Here is a 27309-nt window from a genome sequence, read left to right as displayed (position 1 = left end):
CCTTGGACTCCAGCGGCCCCGGAGAAGGGGCAAGGTTCAGCACAAGCAGCTGACCCCACCCCCCCCCCAAACCCAACCTCCACCGTCTCCGCCTCCTTCAAGACGGCACTGACGCAGTCCAGGGCAATGGTTACTGGGCAGGTGTCTGGCCCTAGGGAATCCTGGATCCCTTCCCTGTCTTCCCGCCACCCCCTCCAGCCCTGACCACGTGCGGGGTCACGGCCCCTGCTCGGCTGGCCGCCCCCGTCCCGTGGTTGGGAGGGAAGGGGTGAGCCTCTTCCCTGCTCAACTTCTTCCAAGGCGCTCGGGACAGGGGCAGAGCTGGAAGTGGCGGACCGGGCCTCCAGCTGGATGCCCTGGAATTGGGTCTGTGGGGACACCAGGAACAGAGCCAACCGTGCGGTTGGCGGGGAAGTCGGGGTGGCTGAAGTCAGTCAGTCAGTCAGTCAATTGCATTCACGGAGCACTTACTGTGTGCGGAGCACGGAACTAAGCCCTTAGGAGAGTACACTGTAACAGACATAGACCCTACCCACAACGAGCTTACAGTCTAGAGGGCGGTTGGCCCCTTCCTGCGTGGTGCCACGGGGGAAAGAAGAGGCAACAGCAGGTAGGTGGCTTTTGGCTTTTAATGGCAGCAAGTTGTGGACCCTGGGAGCCCCTCCAGCCCGGGCATCCAGCTGGGCACGGACAGCGTGGGTCAGAGCAGGGAAAGAGAGAAGGCACAAAACAGCGGATTGGGGCAACGGCCCCGGAACACGCAGGGGAAGTAAACTCACAACTCCCGCCCTTTCCCTCACGTCCCCGGACAGACCGAGGGACCCCAAACGAGGGGGCGGCCCGGTTCTCTGGCTTCTGGGGGAGGCGCGGAGGGGAGGTCCGAGAGGCCGGGTCAAAGGCCGAGGCCTCGCCCGCCGTGCCCACCTCTGGGGACGGACTTGGAGCTCTCTCGCCTTGCGGGCTTCCCAGGGGAGTGGAGTGGTGGGGTGGAGGGGGTCCCCCACCGGGTCTTAATTTCCCCCCCACACCCTGGCTGGCTTCCCGGCGCCTGGCTAAGTGGCCGGGTCCTGCAGGCTCTCCAGCAGGGCCTTGACTTCGCCCTCCACCCGCAGCAGTTTGGCCTTGCGCCAGGGGTTGAGGGTGGCAGCCCGGCTGTCTTCCAGGTCTCTCAGCAGCAGGCCCAGGTGGCCCCGCACCCGGCCCCTGTCCCAGCTGCGCAGGTTTCGTTGCACCTCGCTCAAGATGACGGCCCAGTGCTCCGACACGGAGGCCCCCTCCATCAGCGAGGCCACCACGCGGGCCCCCCCGGGGGGCTCCCGCACTTCCTGCAGTGCCCGCCGGCCCTCCGTGCTCAGCTCGTTGAAGTACAGGCTGGGGGTCAGAGGAAGGGAAAGCGAGGTGGTCACCGGCCGACGGGAAGTGCCCACGAGGGCTGCGGTTTCATAATAATAATAATAATAATGGCATTTATTAAGCGCTTACTATGTGCAAAGCACTGTTCTAAACACTGGGGAGGTTACAAGGTGATCAGGTTGCCCCATGGCGGGGGGCTCACAGTCTGAATCCCCATTTGACAGATGAGGTCACTGAAGCCCAGAGAAGTGAAGTGACTTGCCCAAAGTCACACAGCTGACAATTGGCGGAGCCGGGATTTGAACCCATGACCTCTGACTCCAAAGCCCGCGCTCTTTAATTTAATTTAATAATAATGATGGCATTTATGAAGCACTTACTATGTGCAAAGCACTGCTCGAAGCGCTGGAAATGAGGATTAATAATAACGGTGGTATTTGTTAAGGGCTTACTATGTGCAAAGCACTGTACAAGGTGATTAGGTTGTCCCACTAGGGGCTCACAGTCTTCATCCCCATTTTACAGATGAGGGAACTGAGGCCCAGAGAAGTGAAGTGACTTGCCCAAAGTCACACAGCTGACAATTGGCGGAGCCGGAATTTGAACCCATGACCTCTGACTCCAAAGCCCGTGCTCTTTAATTTAATTTAATAATAATGATGGCATTTATGAAGCACTTACTATGTGCAAAGCACTGTTCGAAGCGCTGGAATTGAGGATTAATAATAACGGTGGTATTTGTTAAGCGCTTCCTATGTGCAAAGCACTGTATAAGGTGATTAGGTTGTCCCACTGGGGGCTTGCAGTCTTCATCCCCATTTTACAGATGAGGGAACTGAGGCCCAGAGAAGTGAAGTGACTTGCCCAAAGTCACAGAGCTGACAGTTGGCAGAGCCGGGATATGAACCCATGAACTCTGACTCCAAAGCCCGGGCTCTTTCCACTGAGCCACGCTGCTTCTCTGGGCCTGGGAGCCAGAGGACTTTTTTTTGTCTTTTATGGTCCTTGCTAAGCGCTTGCTACATGCCAGGCTCTGTACTAAGCGGTGGGGTAGATATAAGCCGATCAGGTTGGACACAGTCCACGGCCCCTATGAGGCTTACAGTCTAGCGTGGCTCAGTGGAAAGAGCCCGGGCTTTGGAGTCAGAGGTCACGGGTTCTCAAATCCCGGCTCTGCCACTTGTCAGCTGTGTGACTTTGGGCAAATCACTTAACTTCTCTGTGCCTCAGTTCCCTCATCTGTAAAATGGGGATGAAGACTGTGAGCCCCCTGAGGGACAACCTGTTCACCTTGTAACCTCCCCAGTGCTTAGAGCAGTGCTCTGCACATAGTAAGTGCTTAATAAATGCCATTATTATTTATTATTATGCTCTACTCAACAAAGAACCTCAGATGTTCTCTGCCAAATTGTTCATGAGAAGCAGCGTGGCTTAGTGGAAAGAGCACGGGCTTGGGAGCCAGAGGTCATGGGTTCTAATCCCAGCTCCACCACGTCTGCTGTGTGACCTTGGGCAAGCCACTTAACTTCTCTGAGCCTCAGTTCCCTCATCTGTAAAATGGGGATTAAGACTGTGAGCCCCACGTGGGACAACCTGATCACCTTGTATCCCCCCCCAGCACTTAGAACAGTGCTTTGCACACAGTAAGCGCTTAACAAATGCCATTATTATTGTTATTATTTATTATTATTATTAATCCCTGTTTTACAGATGAGGGAACTGAGGCCCACAGAAGTGAAGTGACTTGCCCAGGGTCACACAGCGGACCTGTGGCAGAGCTGGGATTAGAACCCAGGTCCTTCTGACTCCGAGACCCACGCTCCATTTTTGTCTGTCTCCCCCTTCTCGACTGTGAGCCCGTCGTTGGGTCGGGACCGTCTCTAGCTCTTGCCGACTTGGACTTCCCAAGCGCTTAGTCCAGTGCTTTGCACCCAGTAAGTGCTCAATAAATACGACTGAATGAATGAATGAATGATTATTATGTGCATATATAGATCTATAATTCTATTTATCTATTCTGATGGTACTGACGCCTATTTTTGTTGTCTGTCTACCCCCTTCTAGACTGTGAGCCCGTTGTTGGGTAGGGACTGTCTCTATCTGTTGCCAACTTGGACTTCCCAAGCGCTTAGTCCAGTGCTTTGCACCCAGTAAGTGCTCAATAAATACGACTGAATGAATGATTATGTGCATATATATACATCTATAATTCTATTTATTCTGATGGTATTGACACCTATTTTTGTTGTCTGTCTACCCCCTTCTAGATTGTGAGCCCGTTGTTGGGTAGGGACCGTCTCTATCTGTTGCCAACTTGTACTTCCCAATCGCTTAGTCCAGTGCTTTGCACCCAGTAAGCGCTCAATAAATACGATTGAATGAATGAATGAATGATTATTATGTGCATATATATATCTATAATTCTATTTATCTATTCTGATGGTATTGACGCCTATTTTTGTTGTCTGTCTACCCCCTTCTAGACTGTGAGCCCGCTGTTGGGTAGGGACCGTCTCTAGATGTTGCCGACTTGGACTTCCCAAGCGCTTAGTCCAGTGCTCTGCACACAGTAAGTGCTCAATAAATACAACTGAATGAATGAATGAATCAGGCAGACAGAGCACGGTCCCGGGAGTCAGAAGGACCTGAGTTCTAATTCCAGCTCCGCCATATAAGAAGAATAATATTAATAATGATGGTATTTGTTAAGCGCTTACTATGTGCCCAGCACCGTTTTAAGTGCTGGGGGAGAAACAAGGTTATCAGGTTGTCCCGTGTGGGGCTCACAGTCTTAATCCCCACTTTACAGATGATGTAACTGAGGCACACAGAAGTGAAGCAACTTGCCCAAAGTCACACAGCTGACAAGTGGCGGAGCCGGGATTTGAACCCACGACCTCTGACTCCTAAACCCGTGCTCTTTCCAGTAAGCCAGGGCTGCTGGGTGGCCTTGGGCAAGCCGCTTCACTTCTCTGAGCCTCAGTTACCTCATCCGTAAAATAGGGATTGAGCCTGTGAGCCCCCCGTGGGACAGCGACTGCGTCCAACCCGATTTTGCTTCTATCCATCCCAGTGCTTGGCAAATTGTAAGCGCTTTACAGGTACTATTATGATTATTACTATTATTATTATTATTATTATTATTATTATTATGAGGGGACAGGGACAGAGCAAAAAGTGGAGAAGGGGGCTGTGATGGGGCAGAGACCAAACGGAGAAAGGGGCGAAGCAGAAGAAGAGAAGCAGCGTCGCTCAGTGGAAAGAGCCCAGGTTTTGGAGTCAGAGGTCATGGGTTCAAATAATAATAATAATAATAATAATGGCATTTGTTAAGCACTTACTATGTGCAAAGCACTATTCTAAGCGCTGGGGGGGATACAAGGTAATTAGATTGTCCCACATGGGGCTCACAGTCTTAATCCCCATTTAACAGATGAGGTAACTAAGGCCCAGAGAAGTGAAGTGACTTGCCCAAAGTCACACAGCCGACAAGTGGCGGAGCCGGGATTAGAACCCAAAACCTCTGACTCCCAAGCCCGGGCTCTTTCCACTGAGCCACACTGCTTCAAATCCCGGCTCTGCCCGTTGTCGGCTGTGTGACTTTGGGCCGGTCACTTCACTTCTCTGCGCCTCAGTTACCTCATCTGTAAACTGGGAATTAATCAATCAATCAATCACTCAATCGTATTTATTGAGCGCTTACTGTGGGCAGAGCCCTGTACTAAGCGCTTGGGAAGTCCAAGTTGGCAACATCTAGAGACGGTCCCTACCCAACAGTGGGCTCACAGTCTAAAAGGGGGAGATGGAGAACAAAACCAAACATACTAACAAAATAAAATAAATAGAATAGATAGGTACAGGTAAAATAAATAAATAAATAAATAAATAAATAGAGTAATATGTACAAACATCTATACATATATACAGGTGCTGTGGGGAAGGGAAGGAGGTAAGATGGGGGGATGGAGGGGGGACGAGGGGGAGAGGAAGGAGGGGGCTCAGTCTGGGAAGGCCTCCTGGAGGAGGTGAGCTCTCAGTAGGGCCTTGAAGGGAGGAAGAGAGCGAGCTTGGCGGATGGGCAGAGAGAGGGCATTCCAGGCCCGGGGGATGGCGGGACAGGTGAGAACGAGGTACGGTATATACATATATATGCATATATATGTGTGTATATATATATACATATATATATACGAGATAGGCATATACATATATACATATACATATATATATACATACATATACATACATACATATCATCATCATCATCATCAATCATATTTATTGAGCGCTTACTATGTGCAGAGCACTGTACGAAGTGCTTGGGAAGTACAAATTGGTAACATATAGAGACAGTCCCCACCCAACAGTGGGCTCACAGTCTAAAAGGGGGAGACAGAGAACAAAACCAAACATACCAACAGAATAAAATAAATAGAATAGGTACGTACAGGCAAAATAAATAAATAAATAAATAAATAAATAAATAAATAAATGAATAGAGTAATAAATATGTACAAACATGCATACATATATACAGGTTTATATATATACATATACATATATATACATGCATACATATACATACATATATACATATACACATACATATATATATACGCACGTATACATATACACGCATACACATATACATATATACACATATACATATATACATATATATACACACATATATACATATACGTGCATATGCATATATACATATATATGTATATGCATATATGTATATATACATATACATATGCATACATATACATATATATGTATATGCATATATATGTATGTGTGTATATGTGTGTATATATACATATACATATATATGTATATGCATATATATGTATATGTGTATATGTGTGTGTGTGTGTGTGTGTGTGTGTGTGTGTGTGTGTGTATACACATATATATACAGGAATTAAGACTGCGAGCCCCCCGTGGGACAACCCGATCACCTTGTAACCTCCCCAGCGCTTAGAGCGGTGCTGGGCACATAGTAAGCGCTTAATAAATGCCATTATTAAGAGGGCAGGAACCAATTACGGGTCGAGGCGGGCCGCGGGGCGGACACTCACTGCAGCATCTTCAGCGTGGGGTGGTCCTGGGCGGCGCGGGCCAGGGCCAGGGCGGCGGCGTCCCCCGCCCCGTTGTGGGCCACGTTGAGCTCCTCCAGCCGCCGGTTCCGGCCCAACTGGGCCGCCAGCAGCTGCAGCCCCCCGTCGCCCAGCCCCGTGTGCAGCAGGGACAGGTGGGTCACCGACTGGTTGCCCGCCAGCCCCTCCACCAACAACTTCACACCCGCTTCCGTCAGCGGGTTGTTGGACAGCCTGCGGGGTGGGAGAAAAAGAGGGGGGACGTTGAGGCCCGCGGCGGGACGGGGGGAGAACGCGGGAGTCCCACCGTGGGACGCGGCCCCCCTTTGCCCGCCCCGGCCACTCACCGCAGGGTGGTGACTTGGCACCTGTCAGTCAGGAGGAGGTCACGGAGTTCGCCGCAGGCCTCGGGGCCGAGGTTGTTCTGCTGCAGACTGGGAACAAGAGGCCTGGTCAGTGGTCCGAGCCTCCCACCCCCCGCCCCATCGATAATAAGAACACTAATGGCATTTATTCATCAATCAATCGATCAATCAATCGTATTTATCGAGCGCTTACTGCGTGCAGAGCGCCGGACGAAGCGCTTGGGAAGTCCAAGTTGGCAGTCCCTACCCAACAGTCTAGAAGGGGGAGACAGGGAACAAAACCAAACATACCAACGAACTAAAATAAATAGAATAGCTACGTACAAGTAAAATGAACAGGGTAATAAAGATGTACAAACATATATACATATATGCTTTATTAAGCACGTACTATGCGCGAAGCACTGGTCTAAGCGCTGGGGAGGGTACAAGGTGATCAGGTTGTCATCATCATCATCATCAATTGTATTTATTGAGCGCTTACTATGTGCAGAGCACTGTACTAAGCTCTTGGGAAGTACAAATTGGCAACATATAGAGACAGTCCCTACCCAACAGTGGGCTCACAGTCTAAAAGGGGGAGACAGAGAACAAAACCAAACATACTAACAAAATAAAATAAATAGAATAGATATGTACAAGTAAAATAAATAAATAAATGAATAGAGTAAAAAATATGTACAAACATATAGGTTGTCCCACGGGGGGCTCACAGTCTTCATCCCCATTTTCCAGATGAGGGAACTGAGGCCCAGAGAAGTGAAGTGACTTGCCCCAGGTCACACAGCTGACAAGCGGTGGAGCCGGGATTTGAACCCATGACCTCTGACTCCAAAGCCCGGGCTCTTTCCACCGAGCCACTCTGCTTCTCACATCTTCTAGACTGTGAGCCCGCTGTTGGGTAGGGACCGTCTTCTATATGTTGTCAACTTGGACTTCCCAAGCGCTTAGTACAGTGCTCTGCACACAGTAAGCGCTCAATAAATACGATTGAATGAATGAATCAGCCACACGCCCGCTCCCTCCAGAAGATTCTGGCAGAGAAGCAGCGTGGCTCAGTGGACAGAGCCCGGGCTTTGGAGTCAGAGCCCATGGGTTCAAATCCTGGCTCCACCAACGGTATGCTGTGTGACCTTGGGCAAGTCACTTCACTTCTCTGTGCCTCAGTTCCCTCATCTGTAAAATGGGGGTGAAGACCGTGAGCCCCCCCGTGGGACAACCTGATCACCTTGCGACCTCCCCAGCGCTTAGAACAGTGCTGGCACATAGTAAGCGCTTAATAAATGCCATAAAAAAACAAGCAGCATGGCATAGTGGGTAGAGCATGAGCCTAGGAGTCAGAGGTCATGGGTTCGAATCCCAGCTCCGCCACTTGTCGGCTGTGTGACTTTGGGCAAGTCGCTTCACTTCTCTGGGCCTCAGTTCCCTCAGCTGGAAAATGGGGATTAAGACTGCGAGCCCCATGTGGGACAACCTGATTACCTTGCATTTCCCCCAGCGCTTAGAATAGTGTTTGGCACAGAGTAAGCGCCTAACAGATACCAGAATTATTATTATTATCATTATTATTAATAATGGTATTTGTTAAGCACTTACTCTGTGCCAAACACTGTTCTAAGTGCTGATAATTACGGTATTTGTTAAGTGCTTACTATGTGCCGAGCACTGTCCTAAGCGCTGGGGTATTTACAAGATAATCAGGTGGTCCCACGTGGGGCTCGCAGTCTTAATCCCCATTTTACAGGTGAGGTAACTGAGGCCCAGAGAATAATTATAACAATAATAATAATGGGATTTGTTAAGTGCTTACTATGTGCAAAGCACAGTTCTAAGCGCTGGGGAGGTTGCAAGGTGATCAGGTTGTCCCACAGTGGGCTCGCAGTTTTAATCCCCATTTTACAGGTGAGGTAACTGAGGCCCAGAGAATAATAATAACAATAATAATAATGGTATTTGTTAAGTGATTACTATGTGCAAAGCACAGTTCTAAGCGCCGGGGAGGTTACAAGGTGATCAGGTTGTCCCACAGGGGGCTCGCCGTTTTAATCCCCATTTTACAGATGAGGTAACTGAGGCACAGAGAAATAATAATTATAATAATGATGGCATTTATTAAGCGCTTACTATGTGCAAAGCACTGTTCTAAGCGTTGGGGAGGTTACAAGGTGATCAGGTTGTCCCACGGGGGGCTCGCGGTCTTAATCCCCATTTTACAGATGAGGTAACTGAGGCACAGAGAAGTGAAGTGACTTGCCCAAAGTCACACAGCTGACAGTTGCCGGAGCCGGGATCTGAACCCCCGACCTGTGACTCCGAAGCCCGGGCTCTTTCCACTGAGCCACGTAGCTTCTCCGTGAAGTGGCTTGCCCAAGGTCACACGGCAGACAAGTGGCAGAGCCGGGATTAGAACTCACGTTCTCTGACTCCCAAGCCTGGGGTCTTCCCACTAAGCCACGACGCTTCTCACCCATAAAACGGGGATTGAGAATGGGAGCCCCACGTGGGACGGGGTCTGCGTCCAACCCAATTTGTCTGCATCCGCCCCAGCGCTTAGTACAGTGCCTGGTGCCTCACCCTGGGCTTCAAGGCTGTCCATCCCCTCGCCCCCTCCTACCTCACCTCCCTTCTCTCCTTGTCCAGCCCAGCCCGCACCCTCCGCTCCTCTGCCACCGCTAATCTCCTCACCGTACCTTGTTCTCGCCTGTCCCGCCATCGACCCCCGGCCCACGTCCTCCCCCGGGCCTGTAATGCCCTCCTCCCTCTGCCCATCCGCCAAGCTCGCTCTCTTCCTCCCTTCAAAGCCCTACTGAGAGCTCACCTCCTCCAGGAGGCCTTCCCACACTGAGCCCCTTCCTTCCTCTCTCCCTTGTCCCCCTCTCCATCCCCCCATCTTACCTCCTTCATCATCACATCATCATCATCAATCGTATTTATTGAGCGCTTACTATGTGCAGAGCTCCTTCCCTTCCCCACAGCACCTGTATACATGTATATATGTTTGTGCTTATTTATTACTCTATTTATTTATTTATTTTGCCTGTACATATCTATTCTACTTATTTTATTTGGTTAGTATGTTTGGTTTTGTTCTCCGTCTCCCCCTTTTAGACTGCGAGCCCACTGTTGGGTAGGGCCTGTCTCTAGATGTTGCCGACTTGGACTTCCCAAGCGCTTAGTCCAGTGCTCTGCACACAGTAAGCGCTCAATACGATTGATTGATTGATTCCCAAGCGCTTAGTCCAGTGCTCTGCACACAGTAAGCGCTCAATACGATTGATTGATTGATTCCCAAGCGCTTAGTCCAGTGCTCTGCACACAGTAAGCGCTCAATACGATTGACTGATTGATTCCCAAGCGCTTAGTCCAGTGCTCTGCACACAGTAAGCGCTCAATACGATTGATTGATTGATTGATTCCCAAGTGCTTAGTACAGTGCTCTGCACACAGTAAACGCTCAATAAATACGATTGATTGATTGATTGGCACATGGTAAGCGCTTAACAGATACCATAATTATTATTATTTTTATCATATCCCCCCCCACACCCGCCCGGCAGCGCCCGGCAGGACCCGCTCACCAGAGCCGACGGGCGCGCAGGAAGACTGGTGCCAGGGTGCGGAGGCCGGCGGGGTCCAGCTGGCAGGCGGCCAGGTTGACCTCGTCCAGCGGCTGCCCGCCGCTGCCCAGCACGGCCGCCACCACGGAGCACTTGAGCGGGGTGAGGCGGACGCCGGCCAAGTTGAGGCGGCGCAGGGGCCGCAGCACGTCGGCGGAGAAGCGCTGGTTCTGGAACTCGAAGTGGAAGAAGAGGTTGTCGAAGAGCTCGGACGGGGGCAGCTCCCCGCGCCGCTGCTTGGCCAGCTGCTTCTTGATGGCCCGGGCGTTCGCCTCCGCGTCCAGGGTCTGGATGGGGCAGCCCAGCTGGGCCAGCACGGCCCGGTTGCGGCCGGACAGGAGGCCGCCCACGAACATCGGGAACAGCTCGAAGACCTCGTCCTCGGGGGGCCCGTCGGGGTGCAGCCGGGGGCCCTCCACCCCGAGGATGCTGGCTCCCATCTGGTCCAGGACGTCGTCGTTGTAGTAGTCCTCCTCCTTGAACATCTCCAGCACCGTGGCCCGGGCCAGGGCCTCCCGGCTCCGTCCCATCAACCGCCCCATCACCTGCGGCACCACCTGGACGCGGGAGGATTGGGGGTCGGACACGTCGCGGCCGTCCCCCCCACCCCGTCTCCCGGTCAGACCCACCCGAGGACGGAGAGGAAGGGGGAGTTCCCTCTACTGAGCGTCAGGGAGGGGATCTTGGCTCGCGTCCACTCCAGCGCCTGACGTATAGTGAGTGCTTAGATACCACGCCGTAAATGTATGGCATCTATTAAGCGCTTACCATGTGCCAAGCATCATCATCATCAATCGTATTTATTGAGCGCTTACTGTGTGCAGGGCACTGGAAGAAGCGCTTGGGAAGTCCAAGTTGGCAACATATAGAGACAGTCCTTACCCAACAGTGGGCTCACAGTCTAAAAGGGGGAGACGGAGAACAAAACCAAACATACTAACAAAATAAATAGAATAGATATGGGCACTGTTCTAAGCGCTGGGGAGGTGACAAGGTGATCAGGTTGTCCCACTGGGGGCTCACGGGCTTCATCCCGTGAATAAATAAATACGATTGATGATCCCCGTTTTACGGATGAGGGAACTGAGGCCCAGAGCAGTGAAGTGACTTGCCCAAAGTCACACAGCTGCAGAGCCGGGATCTGAACCCATGACCTCTGACTCCAAAGCCCGGGCTCTTTCCACTGAGCCACGCTGCTTCTCTAAAGCATTCTCTACATTTCTAATTTCTCTAAATTTCTACCTTAAAGTCTCGCCTCCCCCCTCTCCGGCTGCTGTTCCCGCTCCACGGGAGAGGGAGTGGAGCCGGCCACCTCCTCCAGGAATCCCTCGGGTTCGGGATGTCACCCTTTTCCCTCTCGGGCCCTTCTCCAGGTCCACCTGCACGAATCTGAGCCCGGCATCCGAGTAGGGGGCTCGTCGGGGCAGGGGGGCTTCCACTGGGGGATGGGGGAGCCCACCGAGGGCCCCGGAGGCCTCCACGTTCACCTCAACTTTTTTTTGACGGTACCTGTTAAGCGCCTATTACGTGCCAGACACTGTACTAAGTGCTGGGGTAGATAGAAGCGAGGTGGTCTAGTGGTAAGGGCAAGAGCTTGGGAGTTGAAGGTTGCGGGTTTCTGATCCCGGCTCCGCCACTTGTCTGCTGTGCGACCTCGGGCAAGTCACTTCACTTCTCTGTGCCCCAGTGACCTCATCTGGAAAATGGGGGTGGAGACTGTGAGCCCATATGGGACGGGGACTGTGTCCCATCTGCTTACCTCGTAATAATAATAACGATAATAATAATGACATTTGTTAAGCGCTTGAGCCCATATGGGACGGGGACTGTGTCCCATCTGCTCACCTCGTAATAATAATAATGATAATAATGATGACATTTGTTAAGCGCTTACTATGCGCAAAGCACTGTTCTAAGCGCTGGGGAGGCTCCAAGGTGATCAGGTAGTCCCACGGGGGGCTCACAATCCCCATTTTACAGATGAGGTAACTGAGGCACAGAGAAGTTAAGTGACTTGCCCAGAGTCAGTACAGTGCTCTGCACACAGTAAGCGCTCAATAAATATGATTGAATTCATTCATTCAATCATATTTATTGAGCGCTTACTGTGTGCAGAGCACTGTACTAAGCTACAAGTCGGCAACATATAGAGACGGTCCCTACCTGACAGTGGGCTCACAGTCTAGAAGGAACACAGCTGGCAATTGGCGGAGCGGGGATTTGAACCCATGACCACTGACCCCAAAGCCCGCGCGCTCTTTCCACTGAGCTCCGCTGCTTCCGCTTCCCGTATCTCCCGCGGCGCTGGCACTTAACCAATATCACAATTACGACGACGACGACGATGGTTCTTACTATTATAAGCGAACGGGGTCAGACCCAAGACCGTGAGCCCGCCGGTGGGTAGGGACCGTCTCTATACGTTGCCAACTTGGACTTCCCAAGCGCTTAGTCCAGTGCTCTGCACACAGGAAGCGCTCAATAAAGATTGATTGATTGATTGAGTCCCACCTTGAGTAAGTTGAAGAGCAGGGGCAGCGCCCGCAAGGGCAGCAGCTTGGACAGGATGCCCAGCACCAGGCTGACGTCCTCGCCGACCCGGCCCACGGCCTCGGCCAGCTCCTTGCCCAGGCGCTGCAGCGGGGTCTTGCGCTCGCCCAGCACGATGTACAGGGCCGCCAGGTACTCCTGCAGGGCGGGCACCGTGAACACCAGGTCCCGGCGTCTCCCGGGCTCCACGCAGGGTGCCAGGAAGAAGCGCAGGGCGTCGCGGCGGAAGACGTGCACGAGGTGGAACTCGGCCTCCGTCTTCACCCCGGCCTCCAGGCAGGCCCGCACGTCCGCCTCCGAGAAGTAGGTCTTGCGGGCCCTCACGCCCTCGTAGGCCAGCTTGCCCATGGTGCGGGCGGCGTAGCGCATCAGGGTCACCCGCGAGGGGTCCGCGCTGTCCAGCGTCTCCCCGATGAAGTTGAGGCGCAGGAAGCTGGTGTAGATGCCCGTCAGCGTCTGCCCGGCGGGCGCGGGGGCGTGGAGGAAGTGGAGGGTGGCACACACCAGCCAGCAGTAGGAGGGCAGGAAGCAGGCCGCCGTGATCTGGTGGTGCCCTTCCAGGTTGCGGGAGAGCATCTGCACCAGGCTCTCGCGCTGGGCCGGGGTGCCCGCGGGGAAGCCCGGGCTGCCCGCGGGCCCGCAGTCCGGCTGGTTGAGGCGCAGCTGGAAGTACAGCTTCTGCAGGTTGGTGTCGGAGAAGCCGCAGATCTCCCCGTAGCGGCCCACGTACTTGCTGGGCACCCGGCCGACGGCGGAGGGCCGGGTGGTCACGAGGATGCTGGCCTGAATTAAAATAATAATAATAATAATGACGACGGCATTTAGTAAGCGCTTACTACGTGCAAAGCACTGCTCTGAGAGCTGGGGGGGATACGAGGTGATCGGGTTGTCCCACGGGGGGCTCACGGTCTTCATCCCCATTTTCCAGATGAGGTCAATCAATCAATTGTATTTATTGAGCACTTACTGTGTGCAGAGGCGCTTGGGAAGTACAAGTTGGCAATAATAATGATGATGGCATTTATTAAGCGCTTACTATGTGCAAAGCACTGCTCTGAGCACTGGGGGGGGACACGAGGTGATCGGGTTGTCCCACGGGGGGCCCACAGTCTTCATCCCCATTTTCCAGATGAGGTCAATCAATCAATCAATTGTATTTATTGAGCACTTACTGTGTGCAGAGCACTGGACTAAGCGCTTGGGAAGTACAAGTTGGCAATAATAATGATGATGGCATTTATTAAGCGCTTACTATGTGCAAAGCACTGCTCTGAGCACTGGGGGGGACACGAGGTGATCGGGTTGTCCCACGGGGGGCTCACAGTCTTCATCCCCATTTTCCAGATGAGGTCAATCAATTAATCAATCAATCAATTGTATTTATTGAGCACTTACTGTGTGCAGAGCACTGTACTAAGCGCTTGGAAAGTACAAGTTGGCAATAATAATGATGATGGCATTTATTAAGCGCTTACTATGTGCAAAGCACTGCTCTGAGCGCTGGGGGGGACACGAGGTGATCGGGTTGTCCCACGTGGGGCCCACAGTCTTCATCCCCATATATAGAGACGGTCCCTACCCAACAGTGGGCTCACAGTCGAGTCCAGAGAAGTGAAGTGACTTGCCCAAAGTCACACAGCTGACAAGTTGGCGGAGCCGGGATTAGAACCCACGACCTCTGACTCTCAAGCCCGAGCTCTTTCCACTGAGCCACGCTTGCTGCTCTGAAGGGTGCACAGGCATCAGGCCAGCCCCGCGGGGATGGCGGGGCGGGGAGCCAGGAGTCCCGGCCCCCTTCTCGCCTCCCTTCCCCAGGCCTAGCCTCTTCCCAAGCGCTTAGTACAGTGCTCTACACACAGTAAGCGCTCAATAAATACGATTGATTGATTGATTGATTGATTGATTCCCCCAGCGGGCTTCCTCCCACTCCGCTGCCCCCGACGACCTCGGAGAGAGAGAAGCCAGGGAAAGGCAGGGTGCCCGGGAACCAGGAAGGAGTGGGCAGCGTTGGAATACCAAGGAAGGACCGTCGCCCGGGAGAGGCCGGATGTCCAAACAAAACGGCGCAACCCCAATGGCCACTTGGGAGGGACGCCCCGTCCCCGCCGTATCCCTCCCCCGGCTGCTGAAGCCAGCTAACATCATCATCATCATCATCAATCGTATTTATTGAGCGCTTACTATGTGCAGAGCACTGTACTAAGCGCTTGGGAAGTACAAATCGGCAACATATAGAGACAGTCCCTACCCAACAGTGGGCTCACAGAGGTTAAAACCCTCTTATTTCTAGAATAATAGGATTTAAACCCACATTTAAGGTTTCACCATAAGGTCACAAGGTCAGCTAAATAAGCTCTCGGGCCCATAGCCCGAAAATGTTGGTTTACATCCTTCCCGTACTAATTACACCCACAAGCCGGGCTCCGGTAGCCGAGAAGGGGCACCGTCCCGACGGTGGCCACCGGCCCGCGGGCGCCCGACGGCTCGGCTCACCTCGGGCAGCATGTACTTGCGCAGCAGGTTGACGACGATGCCCGCCGGGTCCGCGGGCTCCTCGGGGTCGGCGCACAGGGCGGTGCTCGCCAGGCGGAAGTCCAGGTTGAGTCGCTCCAGGCCGTTAAGCACGAGGAGCACCCGGGGCCCGTCCGTGCCCAGCAGCGGCAGCACCTCGCGTAGGTGGAGATACTTGCGGGCGACGAGCTGCCACAGGGAGACGGCGGCGGCGGCGGTGCCCGGGGCCGAGAGATCCTCGCAGGAGAAGGGGATGACCAGCTCGAAGGCGGGCAGCCGCCCGTGGCACCAGTCCAGTACCATCTTGCGGACGAGCGTGCTCTTGCCCGTGCCCACGGTGCCGTAGAGCACCACCGTCTGCACCCGACGCCCGCAGGCATCGGGGTCGAAGAGGTGGGGCAGGGAGAGGGTGCGGGCGCGGGCCCCGCCGGCCGGGGGCTGGCTCTCCAGGGCCGGTTCTGTGGAAGGCCGCAGCAGCTCTTCCGGTGAGCTCTCCCGGATCACCGGGTCCACGTGCGTCGTGTCCAGCGAGAACGTCGGCCCGAACTGGCGCTCCTCCCGGGGCAGCCGGCTGAGCCACTCTGCCAGGCTCTGGCGGTGCCGCTGGATGGCATCTAGCGGGGAGAGTGTGACCGTGAGCCCACTGTTGGGTAGGGACTATCTCTATATGTTGCCAATTTGTACTTCCCAAGCGCTTAATACAGTGCTCTGCACATAGTAAGCGCTCAATAAATACGATTGATGATGATGAGAGGGGACGGGGCGGTCAGGAGGACCTCGTGACTGTGGGCAAGTCACTTCACTTCTCTGGGCCTCAGTTACCTCTTCCGGAAATTGGGGATGAAGACTGTGAGCCCCGCGTGGGACAGGGACTCTGGCCAATCCAATCAGCTTGTATCTTCCCCAGCGCTTAGTATTCATTCATTCATTCAATCGCATTTATTGAGCGCTTACTGTGTGCAGAGCACTGTACGAAGCGCTTGGGAAGCACAAGTTGGCAACATATAGAGATGGTCCCTACCCACCAGTGGGCTCACAGTCTGGAAGGGGGAGACAGAGAACAAAGCAAAACATACTAAAAAAATAAAATAACTAGAATAAATATGTACAAATAAAATAGAGTAATAAATACATATAAACATATATACAGGTGCTGTGGGGAGGGGAAGGAGGTAAGGCGTGGGGGGATGGGGAGGGGGAGGAGGGGGATGATCACTCTCACTCTAGTTGTAAATATTTTTATACCTGTCTCCCCCATTAGAATGTTAATTTCTTGAGGGCAGGGAATGTGTCACTTCACATTGTTTCATTATTCTGTTATTTCCAAGTGCCCAGTATAGTGCATCACATCAAATGAGTGCACTGAGAAGCAGCACAACCTACTGAAAAGTAGCACAACCTACTGAAAAGTGCGCAGGTTTGGGCATCAGAAGACCTGGGTTCTAATCCCTGCTCCACCACTTGCCTTCTGGGTGACCTTGGGCAAGTCCTTCAACATTTCTGGGCCTCAGGTTCCTCAACTGTAAAATGGGAATTCAGTACTTTCCCTTTAGATTGGGATCCTCACCAGGGTCAGGGATTGTATCTGACTTATCTCGTATCTACCCCAGTGCTTAGTAGAGTGTTTGACACATAATAAGCGCTTAACAAATACCACAGTTATTAATAATACAATTGGGGTTGCGCAGAGAGGCACAGTCCATGCCCTCCCTCCAGGAGGTCCCACCCAGGTGCCTTGATTTTTTCTTTTAATGGCATTTGTTAAGTGCTTACTATGTGCAAAGCACTGTTCTAAGCGCTGGGGAGGTTACAAAGTGATCAGGTTGTCCCACGGGGGGCTCACAGTCTTAATCCCCATTTTATAGATGAGGGAACTGAGGCCCGGAGAAGTGAAGTGACTTGCCCAAAGTCACACAGCTGACAATTGGCAGAGCCGGGATTTGAACCCATGACCTCTGACTCCAAAGCCCGGGCTCTTTCCACTGAGCCACTCTGCTTCTCCGCTTGATGGTGACCTCCCTCCCAGCCAAGTTTCCCCGTGCCCCCCAAAACTGACCTTTTTTTTAAAATGATATCTGTTAGGCGTTCACTATTTGCCAGGCCCTGTAAGCAATATGGCTTAAGAGCCCGGGCTTGGGAGTCAGAGGACGTGGGTTCTAATCCTGACTCCGCCACTTGTTTGCTGTGTGACCTTGGGCAAATCACTTAACTTCTCTGTGCTTCAGTTACCTCATCTGTAAAATGGGGCTTAAGACTGTGAGCCCCACGTGGAACATCCTGATAATAATAATGATGGCATTTATTAAGCGCTTACTATGTGCCAAGCACTGTTCTAAGAGCTGGGGGGATACAAGTTAATCAGGTTGTCCTAAATAGGGCTCACAGTCTTAATCCCCATTTTACAGATGAGGTAACTGAGGCACAGAGAAGTCCAGTGACTTGCCCCAGGTCACACATCTGAGAAATGGCAGAGCCGGGATTCGAACCCATGACCTCTGACTCCCAAGCCCGGGCTCTTTCCACTGAGCCACGCTGCTTCTCATAATGATGGCATTTGTTAAGTGCTTACTATGTGCAAAGCACTGTTCTAAGTGCTGGGGTGGGGGGGATACAAGGTGATCAGGTTGTCCCACGGGGGGCTCACAGTCTTAATCCCCATTTTACAGATGAGGGAACTGAGGCTCAGAGAAGTTAAGTGACTTGCCCAAGGTCACACAGCAGATTTGTGGCAGAGCCAGAATTAGAACCCATGACCTCTGACTCCCAAGCCCGGGCTCTTTCCACTGAGCCACGCTGCTGATGACCTTGTAACTACCCCAGCGCTAAGAAAGGTGCTTGGCACCTAGTAAGCGCTTAACAAACGCCATCATTACTATTACTAGTAAGCACTGGGGGAGATAATAATAATAATAATTATGGTATTTGTTAAGCACTTACTAGGTGTCAGGCACTGAACTAGGCGCTGGGGTGAACACAAACTAACTGGGTTGGACACATTCCCTGTCCCACATAGGGCTCACAGTTTCAATCTCCATTTACAGATTGAGGTAAAACTGAGGCACAGAGAATAATAATAATAATAACGGTATTTATAAGCGCTTACTATATGCAAAGCACTGTTCTAAGCGCTGGGGAGGTTACAAGGTGATCAGGTTGTCCCACGGGGGGCTCACAGTCTTAATCCCCATTTTACAGATGAGGGAACTGAGGCACAGAGAAGCAAAATGGTTTGCCCAAGGTCACACAGCAGACAAGTGGTGGAGCCGGGGTTAGAACCCCCGGGCTCTATCCACTATGCCATGATTGACTTGTATCGAACCCAAAGCTTAGAACATAGTAAGTGCTTAACAAGTACCATAATTATTATTATTATTATGGCTAATCAGGTTGGAAACAGTCCATGTCCCACGTGGGGGCCCCCTAGTCTTAATCCCCATTTTACGGATGAGGTCACTGAGGCACGAAGGAGTGAAGTGACTTGACCAAGATCACACAGCAGACAAGTGGTAGAGCCGGGGTTAGAACCCCCAGGGTCTATCCACTATGCCATGATTGACTTGTATCGACCCGAAAGCTTAGAACATAGTAAGTGCTTAACAAGTACCAATCAATCAATCAATTGTATTTATTGAGCGCTTACTGTGTGCAGAGCACTGTACTAAGCGCTTGGGAAGTACAAGTTGGCAACATATAGAGACAGTCCCTACCCAACAGTGGGCTCACAGTCTAAAAGGGGGAGACAGAAAACAAAACCAAACATACTAACAAAATAAAATAAATAGAATAGATATGTACAAGTAAAATAAATAAATAAATAATCATCATCATCATCAATCATATTTATTCAGCGCTTACTGTGTGCAGAGCACTGTACTAAGCGCTTGGGAAGTCCAAGTTGGCAACATATAGAGACGGTCCCTACCCAACAGTGGGCTCACAGTCTAAAAGGGGGAGACAAGAGAACAAAACCAAACATACTAACAAAATAAAATAAATAGAATAGATATGTACAAGTAAAATAAATAAATAACAAGTAATAAATATGTACAAACATATATACAGGTATATATATACTAATATATATACTGCATATATATATATACATATATATATACAGGTACATATATACTAAGCGCTTAGTACAGTGCTCTGCACATAGTAAGCGCTCAATAAATACGATTGATTGTTGATGATGATACAGGTGCTGTGGGGAACGGAAGGAGGTAAGATGAGGATAATTATTATCATTATTACTATTATTATAGCTAATCAGGTTGGAAAGAGTCCATGTCCCACGTGGGGCCCCCCAGTCTTAATCCCCATTTTACGGATGAGGTCACTGAGGCACGAAGGAGTGAAGTGACTTGCCCAAGATCACGCGGAAGACCAGTGGCGGAGCTGGGATTAGAACCCAGGTCCTTCTGACGCCCACGCCTGGGCTCTACCCACTAGGCCACACTGCTTCCCTTTACCTGATGCTGTGATGCTTCGGTACAGCTGCCCATGGTGCCCAGGGGAGTGCGTGCTACCCGCCGAATCTCCTTGGTGGCGGCCCAAAATCCTGCATTGGGGAGAGAGCGTTCAATCATTCCATCCTATCTACCGGGCGCTTACTGCATGGAGGGCACTGTACTAGACGCTTGGGAGAATACAATATAGCAATATCACCCGCACCCTCCGCTCCTCTGCCGCTCACCTCCTCACCGTACCTCATTCTCACCCGTCCCGCCATCGACCCCCGGCCCACGTCCTCCCCCTGGCCCGGAATGCCCTCCCTCCGCACATCTTCCTCCCTTCAAAGCCCTACTGAGCGCTCACCTCCTCCAGAAGGCCTTCCCAGACTGAGCCCCCTCTTTCCTCTCCCCCTCCCCATCCCCCCCACCCTACCTCCTTCCCCTCCCCACAGCACCTGTATATATATTTGTACAGATTTAAAACTCTATTTATTTTACTTGTACATATTTACTCTTTTATTTATTTTGTTAATGATGTGCATCTAGCTTTACTTTTATTTATTCTGATGACTTGACGCCTGTCCACATAATAATAATAATAATAACGGCATTTATTAAGCGCTTACTATGTGCAAAGCACCGTTCTAAGCGCTGGGGAGGTTACAAGGTGATCAGGTTGTCCCGCGGGGGGCTCACAGTCTTCATCCCTATTTTACAGATGAGGGAACTGAGGCCCAGAGAAGTGAAGTGATTTGCCCAAAGTCACCCAGCTGACAAGTGGCGGAGCCGGAATTTGAACCCATGACCTCTGACTCCAAAGCCCGGGCTCTTTCCCCTGAGCCACGCTGTTTTGTTCTGTTGTCTGTCTCCCCCTTCTAGACTGTGAGCCGGTTGGTGGGTAGGGACCGTCTCTACATGTTGCCAACTTGTACTTCCCAAGCGCTTAGTACACTGCTCTGCACACAGTAAACCAATCAATCAATCGTATTTATTGAGCGCTTACTGTGTGCAGAGCACTGTACTAAGCACTTGGGAAGTCCAAGTTGGCAACAAATAGAGACGGTCCCTACCCAACAGTGGGCTCACAGTCTAGAAGTGGGAGACAGAGAACAAAACAAAACATATTAACAAAATAAAATAAATAGAATAGATATGTACAAGTAAAAGAAATAAATAATAGAGTAATAAATACATACAAAGATATATACAGGTGCTGTGGGGAAGGGAAGGAGGTAAGGCAAGGGGGAAGGAGATTGAATGAATGAACAATAAACATGCCCTGCCCACAGCAATCAATCAATCAATCGTATTTATTGAGCGCTTACTGTGTGCAGAGCACTGTACTAAGCACTTGGGAAGTACAAGTTGGCAACATATAGAGACAGTCCCTACCCAACAGTGGGCTCACAGTCTAGAAGTTTACAGTCTAGAGGTGAGGGAGACAGACATGCTATCTCTCCATCCCCCCCATCTTACCTCCTTCCCTTCCCCACAGTACCTGTATATATGTATATATGTTTCTACAGATTTATTACTCTATTTATTTTACTTGTACATATCTATTCTATTTATTTTATTTTGTTAGTATGTTTGGTTTTGTTCTCTGTCTCCCCCTTTTAGACTGTGAGCCCACTGTTGGGTAGGGACCGTCTCTAGATGTTGCCAACTTGGACTTCCCAAGCGCTTAGTCCAGTGCTCTGCACACAGTAAGCGCTCAATAAATACGATCGATGAAATAAACTACAGCTATGGACATAAAAGTGCTGTGACGGACGGATGAATAAAGGGAATGGTAGAAGAGGGAAGGGGGGGTTAATCAGGGAAGGCTTCTTGGAGGAGACGTGCCTTCAATAAGAGGGTGAGAGGGACGACCCTCTGCAGGGAGAGGGAAGGGGCGGGGGGCGTATACAAAGTGAGGGTTGGGAGGACTGAGAGACAGGGGGACGGTGGACTGGGGCCAGGGCCATCGATCTCTAAAAAATTTGGACACAATTATGGCCTTTTGGCAAGAGCACGGGCTTGGGAATCAGAGGACGCGGGTTCTAATCCTCACTCTGCACCTGTCTGCTGTGGCAAGTCACTTCACTTCTCTGGGCCTCGGTTACCTCATCGGTAATAATAATAACGGCATTTATAAAGCGCTTACTATGTGCCAAGCACTGTTCTAATCAATCAATATCAATCAATCAATCGTATTTATTGAGCGCTTACTGTGTGCAGAGCCCTGGACTAAGCGCTTGGGAAGTACAAGTTGGCAACATCTAGAGACAGTCCCTACCCAACAGTGGGCTCACAGTCTAGAAGGGGGAGACAGAGAACAAAACCAAACATACTAACAAAATAAAATAAATAGGATAAATATATGCAAATAAAATAAATAAATATTCATTCATTCAGTCAGTCAGTCGTATTTATTGAGCGCTTACTGTGTGCAGAGCACTGTACCAAGCGCTTGGACCAAGCACTGTACCAAGCAATAAAATAACTAGAATAGATATGTACAAGTAAAATAAATAAATAAAAAGAGTAATAAATCTGTACAAACATATATACATATATACAGGTGCCGTGGGGAAGGGAAGGAGGTAAGATGAGGGGGATGGAGAGGGGGACGAGGGGGAGAGCGCTGTTCTAAGCGCTGGGGAGGTTACAAGGTGATCAGGTTGTCCCACAGGGGGCTCACAGTCTTCATTCCCATTTTACAGATGAGGGAACCGAGGCACAGAGAATCAATCAATCAATCGTATTTATTGAGCGCTTACTGTGTGCAAAGCACTGTACTAAGCACTTGGGAAGTACAAGTTGGCAACATATAGAGACAGTCCCTACCCAACAGTGGGCTCACAGTCTAAAAGGGGGAGACACTTCAGAGAAGTGAAGTGACTCGCCCAAAGTCACACAGCTGGCAATTGGCGGAGCCGGGATTTGAACCCATGACCTCTGACTCCAAAGCCCGGGCTCTTTCCACTGCGCGACACTGCTTCAATATGGGGATGACGACTGTGAGCCCCACGTGGGACAACCTGATGACCTTGTATCTACCCCTGCGCTTAGAACAGTGCTAGGCACATAGTAAGCGCTTAACAAACACTATCATTATTATTACAGAAGCAGCGTGGCTCAGTGGAAAGAGCCCGGGCTTGGGAGTCAGAGGTCATGGGTTCTAAACCTGCTCCCCCACTTGTCTGCTGTGTAATCTTGGGCAAGTCACTTCACTTCTCTGGGCCTCGGTGACCTCATCTGGAAAATGGAGATGAAGACTGTGAGCCCCACGAGGGACAACCCAATGACCCTGTATCTATTAGAGAAGCAGTGTGGCTCACTGGAAAGAGCCCGGGCTTTGGAGTCGGAGGTCACGGATTCAAATCCCGGCTCCGCCAATTGTCAGCTGTGTGACTTGGGCAAGTCGCTTCACTTCTCTGGGCCTCGGTGACCTCATCTGTAAAATGGGGATTAAGACCGTGAGCCCCATATGGGACAACCAGATCACCTTGTAACCTCCCCAGCGCTTAAAACAGTGCTTTGCACATAGTAAGCGCTTAATAAATGTCATTATTATAATTATTATTATTAAAATAGTGAGCCCCATGTGGGACAACCTGATCACCTTGTAACCTCCCTAGTGCTTAGAACAGTGCTTTGCACATAGTAAGTGCTTAATAAATGTCATTATTATTATTATTATTAAAACGGTGAGCCCCACGTGGGACAACCTGATGACCTTGTATCTACCCCCGCGCTTAGAACAGTGTTGGGCACATAGTAAGCGCTTAACAAATACTATTATTATTATTGTTGTTGTTATTAAGGACTCACCCAGAGATGGAGGTGGGCAGCAGGGCTGCGGGCGAGATGCGGGCGTGAAGCAGGAACGGGAGGCAGGTGCCTAAAGAGGGGAGAGGAGCAGCTTGGCACCACCGCCCCCCTGATGCCCTCCCCAATGCCCTCCCTTTGGGTGCCCGGGTCCCAGGGGTGTCTCCTCCTTCTAGACTGTGAGCCTGCTGTTGGGTAGGGACCGTCTCTAGATGTTGTCAACTTGGACTTCCCAAGCGCTTAGTCCAGTGCTCTGCACACAGTAAGCGCTCAATAAATATGACTGAATGAATGAATGAATGAATGAATGGAAGGAGGATGGGGGGCTTAGCCGGGATGGTCCGGGGGGCCAGGTGCGGGCCGTGCCCCCACCCCGACTTTCATCTCACTTTCATTCATTCATTCATTCATTCAATCGTATTTATTGAGCGCTTACTGTGTGCAGAGCACTGGACTAAACGCTTGGGAAGTCCAAGTTGGCAACATAGAGACGGTCCCTACCCAACAGCAGGCTCACAGTCTAGAAGGGGGAGACAGACAACAAAACAAAACGTAGTAACCAAATAAAATGAATAGAATAAATATGTACAAATAAAATGAATAACTATTCATTCATTCATTCATTCAATCGTATTTATTGAGCGCTTACTGTGTGCACAGCACTGGACTAAGCGCTTGGGAAGTCCAAGTTGGCAACATCTAGAGACGGTCTCTACCCAACAGCGGGCTCACAGGCTAGAAGGGGGAGACAGACAACAAAACAAAACATTGTAACAAAATAAAATGAATAGAATAAATATGTACAAATAAAATAAATAAACATTCATTCAGTCGTACTTATTGAGCACTTACTGTGTGCAGAGCACTGGACTAAGCACTTAGGAAGTCCAAGTTGGCAACATATAGAGACGGTCCCTACCCAACAGCGGGCTCACAGTCTAGAAGGGGGAGACAGAGTACAAAACAAAACATAGTAACAAAATAAAATAAATAGAATAAATATGTACAAATAAAATAAATAAATATTCATTCATTCAGTCGTATTTATTGAGCGCTTACTGTGTGCAGAGCACTGGACTAAGCACTTAGGAAGTCCAAGTTGGCAACATCTAGAGACGGTCCCTACCCAACAGCGGGCTCACAGTCGAGAAGCGGGAGACAGTACAAAACAAAACATAGTAACAAAATAAAATAAATAGAATAAATATGCACAAATAAAATAAATAAATATTCATTCATTCAGTCAGTCAGTCGTATTTATTGAGCGCTTACTGTGTGCAGGGCACTGTACTAAGCGCTTGGGAAGTCCAAGTTGGGAACATAGAGAGACGGTCCCTACCCAACAGTGGGCTCACGTTCATTCATTCAATCGTATTTATTGAGCGCTTACTGTGTGCAGAGCACTGTATTAAGCGCTCGGGAAGTCCAAGTTGGCAACATATTGAGACGGTCCCTACCCAACAGTGGGCTCATAGTCTAGAAGGGGGAGACAGAGAGCAAAACAAAACATACTAACAAAATAAAATAAATAGAATAGTAAATATGTACCAGTAAAATAAATAGAGTAATAAATACGTACAACATCTGTACATATATACAGGTGCTGTGGGGAGGGGAAGGAGGTAAGGCAGGGGGGATGGGCAGTGTGGCTCAGTGGAAAGAGCCCGGGATTTGGAGTCAGAGGTCATGGGTTCAAATCCCGGCTCCGCCAATTGTCAGCTGTGTGACTCTGGGCAAGTCACTTCACTTCTCTTGTGCCTCAGTTCCCTCATCTGTCAAATGGGGAGGAAGACTGTGAGCCCCACGGGCCTGCCCACCTTGTATCCCCCGCCCGCGCTTAGAACAGTGCTTTGTACATAGTAAGCGCTTAATAAATGCCATTAAAAAAGTCAGGTCACTTCTCTGTGCCTCAGTTCCCTCATCTGTCAAATGGGGAGGAAGACTGTGAGCCCCACGGGCCTGCTCACCTTGTATCCCCCGGCCAGCGCTTAGAACAGTGCTTTGCACATAGTAAACGCTTAATAAATGCCATTAAAAAAAGTCACTTCACTTCTCTGTGCCTCGATTCCCTCATCTGTCAAATGGGGAGGAAGACTGTGAGCTCCACGGGTCTGCTCACCTTGTATCCCCCCCTGCCCGCGCTTAGAACAGTGCTTTGCACATAGTAAGCGCTTAATAAATGCCATTAAAAAAAGTCACTTCACTTCTCTGTGCCTCGGTTCCCTCATCTGTCAAATGGGGAGGAAGACTGTGCGCCCCACGGGCCTGCTCACCTTGTATCCCCCCGCCAGCGCTTAGAACAGTGCTTTGCACATAGTAAGCGCTTAATAAATGCCATTAAAAAAAGTCACTTCACTTCTCTGTGCCTCGGTTCCCTCATCTGTCAAATGGGGAGGAAGACTGTGCGCCCCACGGGTCTGCTCACCTTGTATCCCCCCGCCCGCGCTTAGGACAGTGCCATAAAAAAACAGTCACTTCACCTCTCTGTGCCTCAGTTCCCTCATCTGTCAAGTGGGGAGGAAGACCGTGAGCCCCACGGGCCTGCTCACCTTGTATCCCCCCGCCCGCGCTTGGAACAGTGCTTTGCACATAGTAAGCGCTTAATAAATGCCATTATTATTATAATGGGGAGGGGGGCTGAGTGGGGGAAGGCCTCCTGGAGGAGGTGAGCTCTCAGTAGGGCTTTGAAAGGAGGAAGAGCAATCAATCAATCAATCAATCGTACCTACTGAGCGCTTACTGTGTGCGCAGCACTGGACTAAGCGCTTGGGAAGTCCAAGTTGGCCAGGGGGATCTCACCTGCTGCCCGGCCCGGTGGTGGCAGGAGGGGCATGGCGAGGGGTCGGCGCTGGGGGCTTCCAGGGAGGGGGCACAGGGGTGGGGGGCACCCGGTCCTCGATGCTGGGCCTGGTCTGGGCAGAGGGAAGGGAAGGGTTGGCAGTGGCAACCGACCCCCCTGCTCCCCAAGCCCTGGCCCTGCCCGCTGCCCGGGGGCGGGTCCTGCGGCCTGGCCCTGCCCCTAATCAATCAATCAATCGGATTTATTGAGCGCTTATTGTGTGCAGAGCACTGGACTAAGCGCTTGGGAAGTTGACAACATAAAAAGACAGTCCCTACCACTTCCTGGCCCGCCCCCTTCCCCCGATGGACAATTCCGGGTTAGCGGGCACAACCGGGCACAACCCACCCGACACGGGCCTGGCCTGTCCCGCCCCAGGACCCTCCCACCCCCCGCCAAGGGGTCCCGAGTGGGGGCAGGGATCATCATCATCATCATCAATCGTATTTATTGAGCGCTTACTGTGTGCAGAGCACTGGACTAAACTGCCAACATCTAGAGACAGTCCCTACCCAACAGAGGGCTCACAGTCTAAAAGGGGGAGACGGAGAACAAAACCAAACGTACTCACAAAATAAAATAAATAGAATAGATAGGGACAAGTAGAATAAATAGAGTAATAAATCTGTACAAACATATATCAATCAATCGTATTTATTGAGCGCTTACTATGTGCAGAGCACTGTACTTAGCGCTTATATA

General features: G+C 50.8%; 1 protein-coding gene across 1 annotated transcript; it reads right to left on the bottom strand.

Moving 5' to 3' along the window:
- Positions 1–619: 619 nt before the first annotated feature.
- Positions 620–26833, bottom strand: NLRX1 (NLR family member X1). Its single transcript, XM_038753697.1, has 9 exons — positions 26568–26833; positions 23772–23841; positions 19974–20062; positions 15484–16115; positions 12952–13773; positions 10402–10997; positions 6806–6892; positions 6441–6692; positions 620–1371 (listed from the first exon to the last, which is right to left on the bottom strand). Exons 1-9 carry the CDS (start codon positions 26599–26601, stop codon positions 1053–1055), a joined length of 2901 nt encoding a protein of 966 aa, XP_038609625.1. The 5' UTR covers positions 26602–26833; the 3' UTR covers positions 620–1052.
- Between the last annotated feature and the right edge of the window lie 476 nt (positions 26834–27309).

Source organism: Tachyglossus aculeatus, chromosome 11 (assembly GCF_015852505.1).
Source record: "Tachyglossus aculeatus isolate mTacAcu1 chromosome 11, mTacAcu1.pri, whole genome shotgun sequence".
Lineage (NCBI taxonomy): Eukaryota > Metazoa > Chordata > Mammalia > Monotremata > Tachyglossidae > Tachyglossus > Tachyglossus aculeatus.
This window is presented reverse-complemented; position numbering and strand designations above follow the sequence as displayed.

Bases quoted from the DNA above. Each gene is read 5' to 3' on its own strand.
- NLRX1 (XM_038753697.1), bottom strand. From the start codon at position 26,601: ATGCCCCTCCTGCCACCACCGGGCCGGGCAGCAG. The intron at 23,842-26,567 runs GTGAGATCCCCC...TCCCCTCTTTAG, and splicing joins ACCACCGGGCCGGGCAGCAG to GCACCTGCCTCCCGTTCCTG. The intron at 10,998-12,951 runs GTGGGACTCAAT...TCCCGCGTCCAG, and splicing joins TGCTCTTCAACTTACTCAAG to GTGGTGCCGCAGGTGATGGG.